This window comes from Myotis yumanensis, unplaced genomic scaffold, assembly GCF_028538775.1.
Source record: "Myotis yumanensis isolate MYYU_CA2020_CCGP unplaced genomic scaffold, mMyoYum1.0.hap1 SCAF_16, whole genome shotgun sequence".
Lineage (NCBI taxonomy): Eukaryota > Metazoa > Chordata > Mammalia > Chiroptera > Vespertilionidae > Myotis > Myotis yumanensis.
This window is the reverse complement of record NW_027223767.1, coordinates 5,172,102-5,187,818: the sequence shown is the minus strand read 5'-3', so window position 1 is coordinate 5,187,818 and position 15,717 is coordinate 5,172,102. Positions and strand designations below refer to the sequence as shown.

Sequence of the window (15,717 nt, the reverse complement as noted above, 5' to 3'; positions counted from 1 at the left end):
CAGGGAACTGGGAGGCCAATGGGCCCTTTGCTGGATGCCAGCACCAGGTGTCGGTCTGCAGGGTGGTTGCGGGTGAGATTTTCTGGGATCCTGCTGTGCTGTGCCAAGTAAATGTCAATGTAAGAAGCATTCGAAACTGTGAACAATTGTTGAGATTTTATCTGAGCCTAATGGTCATTTGCCTTGAATCAAAATCTCAATGGATTGGAATTACGCTCTGGAGAATGGCAGTTTTCACCTTATTTTAGATATTACGGTCAGAAGTGGAGATGTATGTGGGTTGCATGAAATCCATTGGTGATCCATTGCATAAAAAGTAAAATGACAGATGCATACTTCTTTCCCATAGGGGGATATAGGATAGAACAGCCAACAATGAACTCAATAACAATGAGGGGGTTTATGGTCTCCACAGAGCACAGAGTGTCCAAAAAAAGGAAAATTCCTTTGACATTCCAAAGCAATGTTCTTGTAGATTCCAAAGGACAGTAGAAAGTCTCCGTTAAGGTAAAGAATGACCTTTTTTAGAGAAGATTCCATCCTAGGTCCCAGCGACCCACCATAAACAGCTGTTAGTTAAAAAGTTTTAACTTCAGAACATCCTTTGTGATAACTTTAGGTCTCTGAGTTTAAAAGACCACCACCCAGGCCTTCCCTGACCTAATCACAGGTTAGGGAGTGGTCACTTTTTGTGTGGCAGCACTCTCCTTCGACCACTCATGCCCCCCTTCTTGCCACCAATCATGTCCCTCCTCTGTCCCACTACAGGAGGAAAAACCATCAACCCGGAGTAGGAAAAGGACTGGTACGGTGCCAGCAGCTGCAGCTTCCTCAAGAACTGTGGGCCTGGCCAGCACATCCACGGTGCTCAAAACACAGGTCCCCCAGAACCTGTTCGCCACCTTGGAGTTGGACTGCTCCAGCCCCAGCTGCGTGCCCAGGTGGTGTAGTCTCACTTTAAAGAAACTAGTGATCGTCAAGAAGCTGGCCAAGGACCTCAACTCCGTGGTAATTTCCGTGAAGATGCGGGACTCCAAGGGCATCCTGAGGTCCCAAGAGATTGTGCTGCCCCGCGGTAGACCAGTGCAGACCAACCTGGCGCTCACCTTCTCCCTGCAGTACAAACACTTCCTCAAGGGAGAAGGGAACAAGCTACTGATCATGCTGGAGCAGAGGAAGTTCTCTCAGAACAGAAATGTCCTGGGCTACAAGACACTGGCCACTGGTGCCATCCATATGGCTGACGTCATGCAGCGAAACCCCAAGTGTGGCCAGATGGTGAGCCTCTGCGGCAGCATCAAGGAATCCTCCACTACTGTGGCCGAGATCTGGATCTCCTCCCTGTGCAGTCAGCCCATCGAACACAAGGACAGTGCCATGCAGGTCAGCCCTAAGGCCAAGTCCGCAGGTAACGACGAGGGGCAGGATGAGTGCTCCTTTTCTGAGCTGCAGCCCAGCTGCAGGGGAATGCACAGACAGGACCTGCACAAGGATGACTTGGAGAAGGGGAAGCCAAAGAAGCAGCGGCAATCAATACCAGGGAACTTGAAGCAGAAAGTCCTGGCGCTGTTTCACAGGTCCAAAGTGGCAGAGAGGGACCTTCGGTCTGACATGACAGGGAAACGCAGGAAAAGTGACCCATACATGGAGGAGGATGAGAGCGTCCTCAGCATCCCCAGGCCTAAGCTCAGGCCATACTATGATGGGCTGTCAGACTCCAGTTTGCAGACAGAGATGTGGGGCAGCCCCAGTGACAGGACCCAAACAGAGCCTCTGAGTCTGCCCCACATGCCTGAGAATTCGTGGGCCCTGGGAGGCAAGCAGCCAAGTGAGAGGGACAATGAATTTGTGGCCCACAGCACACCCACCAGCAAGGTGGACAAGATCCAGATCTCCTCCCTGTCCAGGCCGCCCAACGACCAGGAGGACAGCGCCAGGCAATCCAGTCCCAAGGCTGAGTCCTCGGACAACTATACTGAGTGCAAGTGTGAGAGCTTCTTCTCACATCTGGAGGCCAGCTACCATACCGCTGACCAGGAGGAGGATGACTTTGATGAGGGGAATCTCATATTCACAACGAGGACCCTCACCAGGCCACAGAACTACCACCAGAAAGTCCTGCTATGGCTGCACACAGTCCAAGTGTCGGAGGAGGACCTGGACCCTGAGCAGGACCATGGGGAGCCTGTCCCGGAGGTGGAGGAGGACCTGGACCTCCTGTATGACATGCTGCAGAATCCCAGTGACAGTGGCCCAGACACTGAGGACGATGGCAGCGTCCTCAGCACCCTCAAACCTAGGCTCAGGCCATACTTTGAAGGCCTGTTTAGCGGCCCAGACGTGAAGGACAATCACAGTGTCCTCAGCAGCCCCAATCCCAAACTCAGGCCACATGTGGAAGGCCTGTCACACTCCAGCTTGCAGATGGAGATGTGGGGCCTGCACAGCGCCAGGATCCAAGAGGAGCCTCTGAGTCTGGCCCACCTGCCTGAGAATGCGAGGGCCCTGGGAGGCAAGCAGCCAAGCCAGAGTGTCTCCAAACTTGTGGCCTACAGCACAGCCACCACTAAGATTCCAATGGCCTCCCTGTCCTGCCATCTTATCGATCATGAGACCACTGCCATGCAGGCCAGCACCAAGGCCCAAACCTCGCATCATGATTTCGGCGGCACATCTGAGAGCTGCTTCTTGGAGCAGGCGGCCAGCTACAATGCCGTCCACAGGCAGTCCCAGGAGGACAAAGGGAATCGGATAGTAAGAAGGAGGTGCATGACAAGGCAAAGAGAATTACCACCAGAAAGCCGTGGCATCAAAGCTCATGGCCCAAGTGTCAGAGAAGGTCATATCCTCAGAACAGGCCCTTGTGAGGCATGTCCCCAAAGTGGAGAAGGCTCTGGACCGTCGGTATGACATTGTGCTGAGCTCTAGTGACAGTAGCCTCAACACGGAGGATGATATCAGTGTCCCCAGCACCCCAAAGCCCAAACTCAGGCGATACTTTGACAGCATGTCAAGTGACAGTGGCTCTGACTCAATGGCCCACAGAATTCACTCCCCTGGGAAGCAGCTGGCACAGTTGGAGGACAACCGGGAGGCAGGGTCCTCCACACAGCATTGGTTCACCAAGAAACTGCCATCCATATTCGCTTCACCAAGTCTCTAGTCATGCCCTCCAGCAGGTACAAGAGGAAGCAGGCTGGCCGCCGGGGCTGTGACACAGACCTGAATGAGTGGGTCAACAGACGGGACAACGAGAGCCCAGACCCACAGAGCCAGTGGCATATCCTCAGGAAGCCCGTGTGTGACCAGCTCAACAACATCCTCATTTCCCAGGACAAGATGCCCGAGAACATCATCCTGGTCAACACCTGCGACTGGCAGGGCCAGTTACTTTCGGACATCCTGCAGGGGCACACGCTGCCCGTGGTGTGCACTTGCTCCACAGATGACGTCCAGGAGGTCTTCAGCATCATCGTGTCACACATGCAGAGATACTGCAACTGCAATTCCCAGGCACTGACGCCTGTGAAGATGGCGGTGGCAGGGGCACAGCCCTACTTCAACACTGTGCTGCGGGTCTTCGTTGAGCATCTTTCCCAGCAGCCACCCCAATGGCTAGACTACATGCGCTTCCTGGTCATCCCACTGGGTTCCCACCCCTTGGCCAGCTACCTGGGCTCCATGGATTGCCGCTACAACCACTTCTTCCAGGACCTGTACTGGCGGGACATGTTCAACAACCTGGAGTCCCAGAACACCTTGCAGGACACACAGGACGTTGTGTCCAGAATCTCTGAGTACATTGCGGGGGCCAACTGTGTCTACCTGCTGCCCATCGCAGAGGCTATGCTCATGCCTAAGCAGCAGCGCCCAAATGAGAAGTCCTCACAGAAGCTCATCCCCTTTGTGGGGGCAGTGAAGGTTGGAAGAGTGGAACCATCTGCAGCCATGTTAGGAGACTCAGATGATGTGGTCCCCTCATGCTCCAGGGAGCTTCTGTCCCCCACTTGGAAGGCCTCACCCAACACACTCTCCCCCGCGTCAATGAGTGGGGGACTGTCCTCCACCAGCCAGAGCGTCCATGCAGAGATGATGGAGCTGCAGGTGGATTACTGGACAGCAGCCCAGCCAATAGATACGAAGAGAGTAGCAGAGAAGAAACACCTACCTACCACCAAAACCACACTCAAGTGCTTCTTCCAGTCTGTCCAGGTCAGCAGGCTGCCCTGTGGTGGTGAGGGCACAGCAACACCTGCCATGGCCATCAAAGTGGTCACCAGGGAGAAGAAAAAGAAGGCACCCATGAAAACCAAGGACGAGGATGTGGAGTGCAAAAGCCAGTGCATCCAGGGCATTGGTCGCCTGGTTTGCAAGGCCAAGCACCAGCAGAGTATGCTGCCGGTCGTCATCGATGGCGTGGAGTGGAATGACGTGGAGTTTTTCCAGTTGGCAGCCCAGTGGTCCTCCCACATCAAGCACTTCCCCATCTGCATCTTCGCACACAACAATCCCACCTTCTAGCCCTGCCCCTCCCCCTGCCCTTCACTCTGCCTTGGCCAAGCCCAGGAGGACCCAGCTGCTTTTCTGTGAACAGTGCAGTTCACTACAGACACAGACCCTGGAAACCCATAAAGAAACCATTTTGAGTTCCAATGTGCTCACAGCCTGGAACCTAAGGGGGTTGCCCCTCACTGGGAGCTCCTCAATGCTCTGTTCAGTAAAAAGAACGCTCTGGCGGGTGGGAGTCAGGAGGGCAGTGTTGAGCTGGAGCATCATGGAAGAGGTGTTTTGGCCTCAGGATGCCAAACATTCTCAGTGAGAAGTGTTCTGGCCTTGAAGACCTGCCCTTCCTGGAAGCCAGGACTCTGCTTCCCTGGGAGACAGCTCCAACCTGTGCGCAGACTCAGAGCTCGGCAGACAGAGGTCAAGGGCTAGCCTCTGATTGCAGTATTCTGAGCACAACATGGAGGCCAGTCAGCCCAGCCAACTGCAAAACAGCTGCCAACCAGCCAACTGGTCCAGCACCACCTACTCAGGGTTACCAGTGAACTTCAGCCTCACAGGCAAAAAGAAAAAAGACCTGTATGGTGCACATCGCCCTGGCACACTGGCTAGACAAAGTGGTCGGTTACCTGAGGAGAGAACCCACCTTCGTTCCTGTCTGATACTACAGAACATTTACTACCACCCAACAGCTGTGGGACCAATTATTTACCAGGTGAGCCCCTCCCCCTCCAGAGCACATGGCCACCAGGCCACCTGTTGGCTGTTTGCCTTCAGGTCAATGCAACTCCCTGAGTGTTTATTCCTCTGAAACCTCGGTGAACCCGGGAGCAGGCGCATAGGGTTATTGTAGGGACTTGCTGGGGTCCTCCCTGGTAAGTGTTCTCTGGGAGCCTAGACAGTGGAGAGGTCTGCTGGAGGGGCTGTGATTGAACCAACTGGTCATTTTCACTTCCACTTGGAGAAGCCACAACCAAATTAGTGATTCTCTTTGGGGCTTTGGGTTTAGCTCTTTTCTAATATGACGAAGAGATTGGAGATACTATTAGGGGTCTCTGTCCCACTTGAATCCAGATTAGAGATGCCAGGGGACAGCAGTGGGGCCCAGGGTCACCCAGCAATCTGAGATGGGGCTGGTTTGGGCTCATTCAATCAGCACATATATTAGAAGCCCTGCCAGGTACCGAAATGTTTCTAGGCACTGACCATAAGCCAGTGCTCAGAGCAGACACCAAGCCTGCACTCCAGAGCTTCCTTCTGGTCGGGAGCAATTCAGTCACACTAGGCTGCACAGGCTCATAGTGTCCACAGGAGACCTGATGTGACGTCCTCCTGGCCTCCTCTACCTATGGCTGCATCTTCGTGTATTGTGAAGAGGATGGTAGACCTCTGTTCAGCAGAAAACGTGAGTCAGTTTCTGATCAGATCCATGAGGGGAGTATGGGGACTGTGACTTCAAGGTGCTGACAGAACCCTGGATCCCACTCATGGTGGGATTTCTGCAAGAGGGAAGAGGTCTGAGGGCTTCTCTTAGAAAAAAGGACACAAGTCAGAGAGCTGTGCAAGTGGATATGGGTGGTGTGGGCAAGTGGGAAGGTCAGTGGACTGAGAGCCCCTCAGACAATTCATAGCCTTCCGCTCCTAAACCCAGCCCAGTCTGCACCCCTATCCCGGGACCTTGCTCCCTAATCGGGTAGAACCTCCTCAGTGGCAGCTTGGTGTACCCCGCCCTGTGTGAGTTGAGTTTCAGTGGGAGGCAAAGAACCACACAGGACAGCTAGTGAATTAGGCAGCATGTAGGTGCAGGAGCCAAAGTTTGAGGTGATAGGAAGGCCCTGGGGTTCGTTTGTTTGTTCATTGGTCAGGATTCCTGAAGCACCTACTCTGTGCCAATGAGTGACATGAACAGGGTGGACACCAGCCCTCTCAGTTCTAGTTGGAGGGAACAGGGACAGTGAGAGAGCATGTCAGGTTCCCCTGAAGAAGGAGACAGGTGGTTCCCTCATTGATCCAGAGCTGTCAGGTAGGAGGGCTTTCTGCCAACTATTCCTGGGTGACCAGGCTCATCTCTGCCAGGACTGCCAGACTGAAGGTGGATGAGGAGGAGGTCTGGCGTCTTGATGAGCAGGAGGAGCAAGAACAGGACACCAGGCTCTCTGAGTGGAGCAATGGGAGGGCCGTGTGGAAGGGAAAGGCAGGCCTCACATTCTGCTGCTCACCTATCTCTCTCCCCAGGTCCATTTCCTGCATGCTGAGCATCTGGCTGGACCAGTACCTCCAGAATTTCCCAGCCTGATGATGCTGTTGGCTTCCATAGAGCTCAACTTGCAGTCTCCTACCAGCCAAACCATCCCAGTGCTTCCATTCAAAATGGGAGCACCTGAGCCCACAGAGGCTGAGACAAGAGGAGGAGGAGGCCTTTGGGGGTGGTGTGGGTGAGTGTGCCTTTGGAAGGCACACAAAAGGCAATGAGGGTGGTAACATGTCCTCTTCTTGCATCTACAGAACCAGCTCCAGAGCAACAAGCAGGAAAACCCTCAAGAGGCAAGGCCACCCTAGTGGCCTCTCCAGAGCCTGAGCCGGATCCAGGCCCAGCTTTCACTGAACTTCAAGAGGCAGAGGAACCACCTGCAGCATTTGAGCAACTCACCCCAGCTTCTGGGCGGCCTGTGGTGCCAGGTCCCGGGCAGAGCGCCTGTCAGCCGCCATGGCAGAGAGGGCACCCCCCTACCCCATTTAGATGCATTGTTAGAAGTTTTCTGTTAATGTTACATATGTTTATAATTTTACTATATATTTATGATATTTAATAACATACAGTGTACCGGGGAGAAAATATACTGAAATACTCCAAAACATAAACTGAATTTAGAGTCTATAAAATTTAACCCTAAAAACCCTCAAATCTTTGAGCAAGTCTGTTTTTCTGGATCCTGACCCACCCAGGGAGAACTGTCCTCACCTTCTCCACCTGGCCTTCCTGGTGCCAGGCCTCTGCTTCCCCGGGAGCTAGCTCCACCCTGTGCCAGGACACAGAACTGACCTCCCATTGGGGGCATCCTAAACCTAACATGGAGGCCTGTCAGCTCACCCCTGAGCCTCCATGTTGTCCCCAACATCACTCACTCAGGCTTCCAAATAAGCTTGACCCTCACAGGGCGAAAAAAAATTAACAATTAAAAATCAAAATGGACATGTAAGGTGCAGACCTCCCAGGAACAGTTATTGGGAAAACTGGCCAAATACTTGGTGTCCAGCTTCCTGGGCAGCGTCCCCTCCTTGGTCCGCACCCACCCTTCTGTGTTAATACAGAACTTTTGGGACTAACCAACGTGTGTGGGACCAACCATGTACCAGGTGAGCCCCTGCCCCTCCACAGCAAAGTGGTCACTCAGCCACCTGCTTGCTGTGAGTCTCCAGATCACTGCACCTCCCGGAGTGTTTGTGTCGCTCAACATGGGGAGAGCCTAGGCCCAGCTTCATAGGGTTATTGTAGGGACTTGGGGTGGCGGGAGGGGGGTTCCTCCGAGAAAAAGGCCCGCTGGGAGCCTGGACTCTGGAGAGGTGTGCTGGAGGAGCTGTGGTTGTTCCAATTGGCCATTTTCTCTTCTTTTAAAGAAACTTCTGCATTAGTTGTGATTCTTCTCAGGCCTTAGGCTAAGCTATTTTGTCTTTTGATAAAGACGTTGGAGATTCCATTAGGGGTTCCTGTCCTGGGTGAAGCCAGATGAGATATCCCAGGGGTGAGCAGGGGGACCCCAGCTTCACCCAGCTATCTGACAAGGGGCTGGTTTGGGCTCATTCATTCAGCAAAGGCCCTGACCTCAGGACTGTACTCCAGTGCTTCCTTCTAGTCAGGAGCGATTCAGTCACTCGATGCTGCACAGGCAGGTAGCATCCACAGGACAGCCGATGTGACTTCTTCCTCAAAGTATCTCTGATCTACACGTATTGTGAAACAGAAAGTGGATCTCTAGACCAGCAGAAACAGTGAATGTGCTTTGGATTAGAGCCTTAAGGGAAGTATGGGTCTGTGAATTGGAGAAGCTGGCAACGCCCTGGATCCCGTGCCTTGTGAGATTTCTGCAAGAGGGCAGAGGTGTGAGGGCTTCCGCTAGTAAAAAAAAATGGAAGGTGTCAGAGAGCAGTGCATGTGGATTTGGGTGGTGTGGGTTGGTGGAGAGGGCATGTGGCTGCCCACACTGAGAAGAGCTCCCAGGGGCTGGGCTTAGGCAGGTGCACAGAGGTGCTCAGGTCAGTGCCCAGTGGCCTGCAGTCTGGAGGTTGTCCTGGGGTGGGGCCTTGAACTGGGACTTCAGTGATGGAGATGGGAGGTTTCTTCCTTGGAAGGCACACAAAAGGCAGTCATGGCGGTAACATGTTCTCTTCCTGGATCTACAGGAGCAGCTCCAGAGCAAGATTCAGAAACACCTAAAGAGGCAACGCCTACTCTGGTGGCCTCTCCAGAGGCAGAGCACACTCCAGGAACAGCTGCCACAGAACTTCCAGATGTGGAACCACCTGCAGCTTGTGAGCCACTCACCTCAGCTCCTTCAGAACCTGTGGTCCTAGATCCTGATCTAACTCATGTATCAGCTGCCACAGCAGATGGGGCTCCTTCCCCTCCTTTATGTGAAGTGATAAAATACTTTTGTTTATCACATATATGTTTATAACTTTACTGTACATTTCTTATACTATTCAGTAACATACAGTCTAATGAAAGAAAATGTAATGAAATACTCTTAAACATAAATTTTATTTAGATTCTAAAAAATTTCACTCTACAATCCTTCAGAGACTTGAACAAGTCTGTTTCTTCTGGGCCTGCATCACTTTACTATGAGTCATAGATTGGGAAGAATTAGTCTCTCTGGAGACATCTGCTCTAAGGATGTGATGTTCTTGAGGCCCAGGACAATGGGACTCTGGGGGAAATTGACCCACAAACATTGGGGAAGGGACCCGTAATGTCAGGGCTACCCCTGGGAACCCACATTTTGTTTGACTTCATCTCCCACCAGCACATGGACAAAGCATGGCCTTACGCGCCCCCTGGCGTCCATGTTGCAGAATGCTGTATGGTTTAACCAGCAGCAAGCATTTCCACAACCCTGACTGACACCTGCACCTGGACAGAAATTCCACCCTGCTCCACGCGCAATGAAAGGCATTCTGAGACTCTCCTCTGTTGGCCCACAGCACTGAAGAGGGGACAGGGCATGTCCCAGGGCCGGAGGTCCACACTCATCTCATCCACAGGCGCCACTTCCATATCTCCTCTGGGGTCAGAGCCCCTCTCTGTCCTCAGACCCTAGGCCCTGGTTCAGCTGGGCTAATTCCTGAGGCTCTTCTGTCTCACCAGAGCCCAGCAGCCATTCTTTCTCATGCCCCAAAGCTGAACAAGGTTGTGGAGACAGCCTGGCTTCTCCTTTTACATCAACCCTACGCAGTGCTCTGAACCACCCTGGTGAGGATGGACTAGCAGCCTTGTACAGCATCCCACCATGGTAGAAGCTACATGACTCATGACAAATGGGTGTTCACTGTGGACCACACCCTGGGTCCTTGCTCTCAAGGAGATCAGCCCTGTTGGTTGACACAGAGAGAAAGGAAATCTGAATGGAGTCTGATGAGACCTACCACTGATCCCTGAGGACCATAAGCACTGAGAACGTGATCCCATCACACACACATTGCACAGGCTGTCTTTAGGATGTGATTTCTAAACCAGACAGATGAATAAGTACTTGTCTGCCCTCTTCATCTTGATTTCACAATGGCAGTCGATGAAGGCTTGTGAAATTAAATGGAGGTCTGGAAATCAGGGGGCAGGTCTACCTTAGAGGTCCATGGTGATGGCAGTGCACTTGCACGGAATAGCAATGGGCCTGGAGGGGCAGCCACCTACCTTGTGTGGAGCATCTCCTTACCTTGGAAGCTCAGAACTGTGTTCTCAACAGAAGCTGTTTCCTATTTCAAATTACACTTTTCAGTTTGGCTCTACTTTGCAGGGTCCTTTCTTAAGTTTCACAGCCATCCTCCAAACTGGAGGCAGAGGGTGTTAGAAATGAGGGGAGGGAGCTGGAGGGAACTGGGAGGAGAAAAGAAGGGCGATAGGTGGGCAGGCCCAGGGCCTGGTGTGGGACGACTGTGCTAGTGATCTATTGCTGAGAGTTACCCCACACTAGACACTTAACCAAAACACACTGATTAGCTCACACGTCAGTGACCAGGAATCCCGCATGGCTCAGCTGGGACTACTGTGGTCTCACCTGAGGAAGGATCTCTGTCACTGAGGGTCTGAGCTCACTTGGTGGTCTTTGGGATTCAGTTTTAATGGAAGGAATGACTTTCTCTCTATCTGTTGCTCTCATTTACTGCCTGCCTAATGGGTCTCTCCAGATAGCCACTCACAGCACAGAGGCTTATTCCTCGGGGGGTGGGGGAGAGAGACAGAGAGAGAGAGACAGAGAGAGAGAGAAATAAGAGTGAGCAAGAGGGTAGGCACCAACGTTTTATAAAACTTGTCAGGTTGGGAAGAAATCAACTAAAGATCTTGTGTGGATATGTGCTTAACCCAGGGACACAGACAATAGGGTGAAGATCTGGGGTGGGGGGTAGGGATCAGCAAGAAGTGGTCAATTGGGAAAAAGGGGACATATGTAACACTTTCAACAATGAAGATTAAAAAAAAATGGATTTGCTTTGAAATTGTTAAATTTTTTTGAAAAAGTTGACGAGAAAGAGAGTGAGAAAGAACCAAAACTGTGAGAGAGAAGCATCAAATGGTTGCAGCCTGTATGCACCCCGACTAGGAATCAAGCCCACAACCTAGGTATGTGCCCTTACCAGGAACCGAACAGCAATCCTTCAGTGCACAAGGATATCGCTCAACCACTCTGGTAGGGCCAGGAACTGACTTTTACAACCAAACCATGGAGGTCATGTTGGATCCCTTTGCCGTCTTCTATGGAGTCACTACAAACACCCACATGTAAGGGGAGGGCACACATTCACACCACACGAGGAAGGTGAAGACCATGAGGAGTCACTGCGGAGGGAACCGGTGAACCGAGAGGTCCGTGCCTTACCCGGGATCACGCAGAGAATGCAGAACCTGAGATAAACCCAGTTGTGTCCTCAAAGGGAGATCCAAGGTGCCCTAAGGTTGGCTCAGGAGCTCTGGAAAAGGCTGTGCCAGTGGAATCGTATACAGACACGAGGATGGCATGGGGGAGATGGTGAGCACTTGGCAGCCTAGACAGTATTTGTCTAAAAAGCCGCCCAGATCTGGAATCACAACGGTACACCTCTGTCCACAACCCACCCGCAGTGGAGAAAGCCGGGCCCCCTTATGCTCAGCTCATGCTTACGTAGTTGTGGATCACACCCTTATTGGATAATTGTGAAACTGAAGCCTGTAGTCATTCAGGGATTGTCCAGGGTACTTGATATTCAGAATCCAAACTTCAGGAAAGTTCAGACTTTCCAGGCCAGGGCTCCCACCTTCCCACAGAGTTGATCTGGAAATTAGAAATCCTGACATACTGGGTAGCTCCTGCCTGTTCCTCCCTATCTGGGGGGCTCTTTTGTTCTGGGATCCAGAAAGGAAGCACTGGCATGTGCACGCGCACACGCGTGGGCTCTCACACACACAGACACACACACACACACACACACACACACACACTATAGATGTGATGACCTTTGGTGGGATTAGAAAAAAAGCAGACACAGAGGAGGTGACAACAGGAAGGAAAAAGAGGTTGGAGGCACTATCTACATCTGATAGTCCTACTCCTACTTTATAGCTCCTCTCCCACAGGAGCCTGAACAGCCATAAGAAGCACTTGCTCCATAACGCATTGTGCAGGCAGGACAGAGATGAGACATGAAAGGCACAATGACTTATACAAGATCAAGGAGAGGTAAGAATGAGGGATTGAGTATGAACCCAGGTCAGTTTCCTCAAGTCTGGGAGCCTGGCTGCACCCAGAGCTTCTAGGGGGCTGGGCAGAGGGGTGTGCTGGTGCCACTGTGTACAGATGAGGTGTTTCGTGGAGAAGAGGGGTCTGCAGACAGCAACCCACAGGACTACTTGCATAGCTGTCATGAGATGAGGGGACTCAGGCAAGACAATCCCAGGTATGACGTCACTATCCAATATAACCTGAAACCCCATAGCCAGGCACCCACATCTAGCCCAGCAGGCAGCTCACTTACCAAGAGGCATTTACCAGTGCAAGATGTGCTCTTGCTGTGTTCCCAGTGATTGGTGCTTTTGCATCCGGAGACCTCGCAGTGAGAGCTGTTTCAGACGGTGCAGACGTTGGTTCAACCCTCGTCCCCGACGTATCTGTTCACATTCTAGAATTTGGACTCAGGTAACACCAGGTGGCCTTGGTCAGACCCATTCAGGCCAGGCCGCGTCTGTGTGCCATCCCTGTGCACCCCACATCCCCTCCCCTTCATGTGTTGTGAAGAGGGACCTGAAGGGAGAACCCTGGGGTAGGAACAGCTTTCGGGGCAGTGGATCCCCTTGAGGGCTTGCTGTGATCAGACCCCAGGACAGGGCAGGCAGGTGGAGTAGGGTTCCAGAGGGGTCCCTTATCTATGCCCATGGGAATCCTAGCCCTCAGGCTGTCACACCTTTTCCACTGCAGTGGAGGTCTCAGCAGGTCACACTGTGTGTGTGTGTGTCTGGAGTGGAGGATTACAGGGGTAGAGAACCAGCAAAACAGGGCTCTGAGGCTTTCCTCCTGGTGACAGGGAACTGTCTTTACAGTCCCCAGTCCTGAGCTCCACACAGGAGAACAGAGAGGAGCTGACTCATGGGGTCCTCTACTCCATTGCCCTGGAGGAGGCACAGGTGCCCATATATCCTCCAGGGTGCAGCATGGCCTCAGGGTGAGTGCAGGTTCTGAGGTCACCCAGACTCCAGAATCCCATGTAGTCAAAGGGAGCCCTGGGTTCCAGAAGCTGCCCTGCTACTCCCCTAGGTCCCTCCTAGAGTCCAAATTCCAAAGGATTCTGTGGCCCGTATCCTCCCCACAACCCACTCTCACTATGCAGCCCCTTTCAGATGGGACGCAAAGTCACTGCCCACGAAGTTTTAGGAATATTAGGAGAGAGACTTTGTACCATTTCCCATCATGTTCAGTCAACGGTATTTTTTGCATTTTTCTACATAGTTTCCCTTTTTCATGCCCATCTCCAAGTGTCCATGTTGGCTGACAATCCTTACACAGCTTCTCCCACTCTTACACGTTATTGTGATTAGTGGGGACGCTTTTCCCAAAAGGGCATGGGGCTCAAGGTACCAAGTCTGTTGCTTTGCCCTTTGCTGCCCTGAAGGACCACATCCCTATGGCCCCTCCAGGTCAGGAGCTGGGGCTTCCCTAGGCTGTACAACATACCAAGGGGGGACCTGTTATCAGGGCTGACGATGCAGCTGCTCACTTCTGTGGGACCTGAACATGACCCCATCCTGTTGTCCTGTCAACGGTGCTGCCCTGAACACACCACTTGTCTTAATATCCACACCCTTCCACTCCAGGAACCCTCTGGGTTCCCATCTTAGAATGGGATGTTCTGTCATAAATCCCAGGGTGATCTTGTTAACACAGGGAGGTGCTGTCATCCTCTGCTAAGAAATGACTAAGATACCAGTGTGTCTCATCATAACTCACCTCCTAGTCTACGTTGCCTTCCGAGAACCTTTTCTCTTGACCATGTCGAAAACGTGGAAACCTGTGCAGAATTTTTGTGAATTTATTTGAGCCAAAGTGTAGACAATTGTGGGGAAGCAAAATCTCAATCGAATGAGATAATAATGCTCCGGAGAATGGCAGCTTTTCACTTCATTCTATACATTACAATCATAAGTGGAGACGTGTGTGGTTTCATGAAATTCATTGTTGACAGATGAGGGAAGCAGGAGAAGGCAAAGCAGGGAAATTTCTGGGCCTGGAAAAAAGGTAAAATGATAGACATGCACTGCTTTCACTGAGGTGTGTATGGGATAGTTAAGAGTCAACAATGAACTCAATAACAATGAGTGGATGTGTGGTCTCTGCAGTGAGCAGGGCAGTGCCTGTGCTCTGAGGGTCTGAATAAAAAGGAAAATTATTTTGACATTCCAAAAATATGTTGTTATAGGTGCAAAAGGCAATAGACAGGCTCAGTTAAGATAAAGATTGACCTTTTTCAGGGAAGATGACAGCCTAGGACCGTGGTCGGCAAACTCTTTAGTAAGCAGAGCCAAATATCAACAGTAAAACGTTTGAAATTTCCTTTGAGAGCCAAATGTTTTAAACTTTAATTATATAGATGAGTACATTGTTATTAACTTAATTAGGGTACTCCTAAGTCTTAGGAAGAGCCACACTCAAGGGGCCAAAGAGGCGCATGTGGCTCGCGATCCGCAGTTTGCCGACCACTGGCCTATGACACCAGTACCCACCATAAGCTGCTTTTAGTTAAAAAAAACACACTTTAATTTCAGACCATCCTTTGTGGTTACTTTAGGTCTCTGAGTTTGCAAGGCCGCCAGGTTAGCATCTGGTCCCTGGGATCACTTCTGTCCCAACTCTTGCCACGAATCACTGAGTGCTTGGGATTCAGTCTGAGCTAGAGCCCCCAACCCACCTGGCAGTTTATAAGCTGCCTCTGATGGCATGTGCCCCCTCTCCCAACACAGGATCGAAATCAGACCACCTTCTCCGTGTCTGCGGGCCTGGACAGCATGCCCACTGCACTCAACACACAGGTGCCCATGAATTTGTTTTCCACCTGGGAGGTGCAATGCTCCAGCCCCACCTGCGTCCCAGGCTGTGTAGCCTCACCTTAACCAAGCTGCTCATCTACAAGAAGCTGGAGAAGGAGCTCAGCTCTGTGGTGGTCACTACAAAAATGCAGGGCTCCAAAAACATCTTGAGGTCTGATGAGATTCTGCTGCCCCCTCGTGGTCACGGGAGGACCGACCTGGTGCTGACCTCCCTGCTATATCCTCACTACCTCAAGAGAGAAGGCAACCAGCTGCAGATCATGCTTGCAGCAGAAGCAGCGCCTTAACAAACAGACCATCCTTGGTTACCGGATGATCACCGTGGGCACCATCGACATGGCTGAGGTGATGCAGCGACCCCTCGAGGGTGGCCAGATGCTGAGCTTCCGTAGCACCATCATGGAGGAATCTGCCCACATGGCTGA

General features: G+C 51.9%; 1 protein-coding gene across 1 annotated transcript; it reads left to right on the top strand.

The window, feature by feature from the left end:
* Window positions 1-1,023: 1,023 nt before the first annotated feature.
* Window positions 1,024-4,521, top strand: LOC138994821 (phosphofurin acidic cluster sorting protein 2-like). Its single transcript, XM_070395013.1, is given in 6 exon segments — window positions 1,024-1,577; window positions 1,735-1,736; window positions 2,138-2,320; window positions 2,402-2,577; window positions 3,053-3,134; window positions 3,137-4,521. Coding segments are annotated over 6 exon segments (2,382 nt in total).
* Window positions 4,522-15,717: the final 11,196 nt, after the last annotated feature.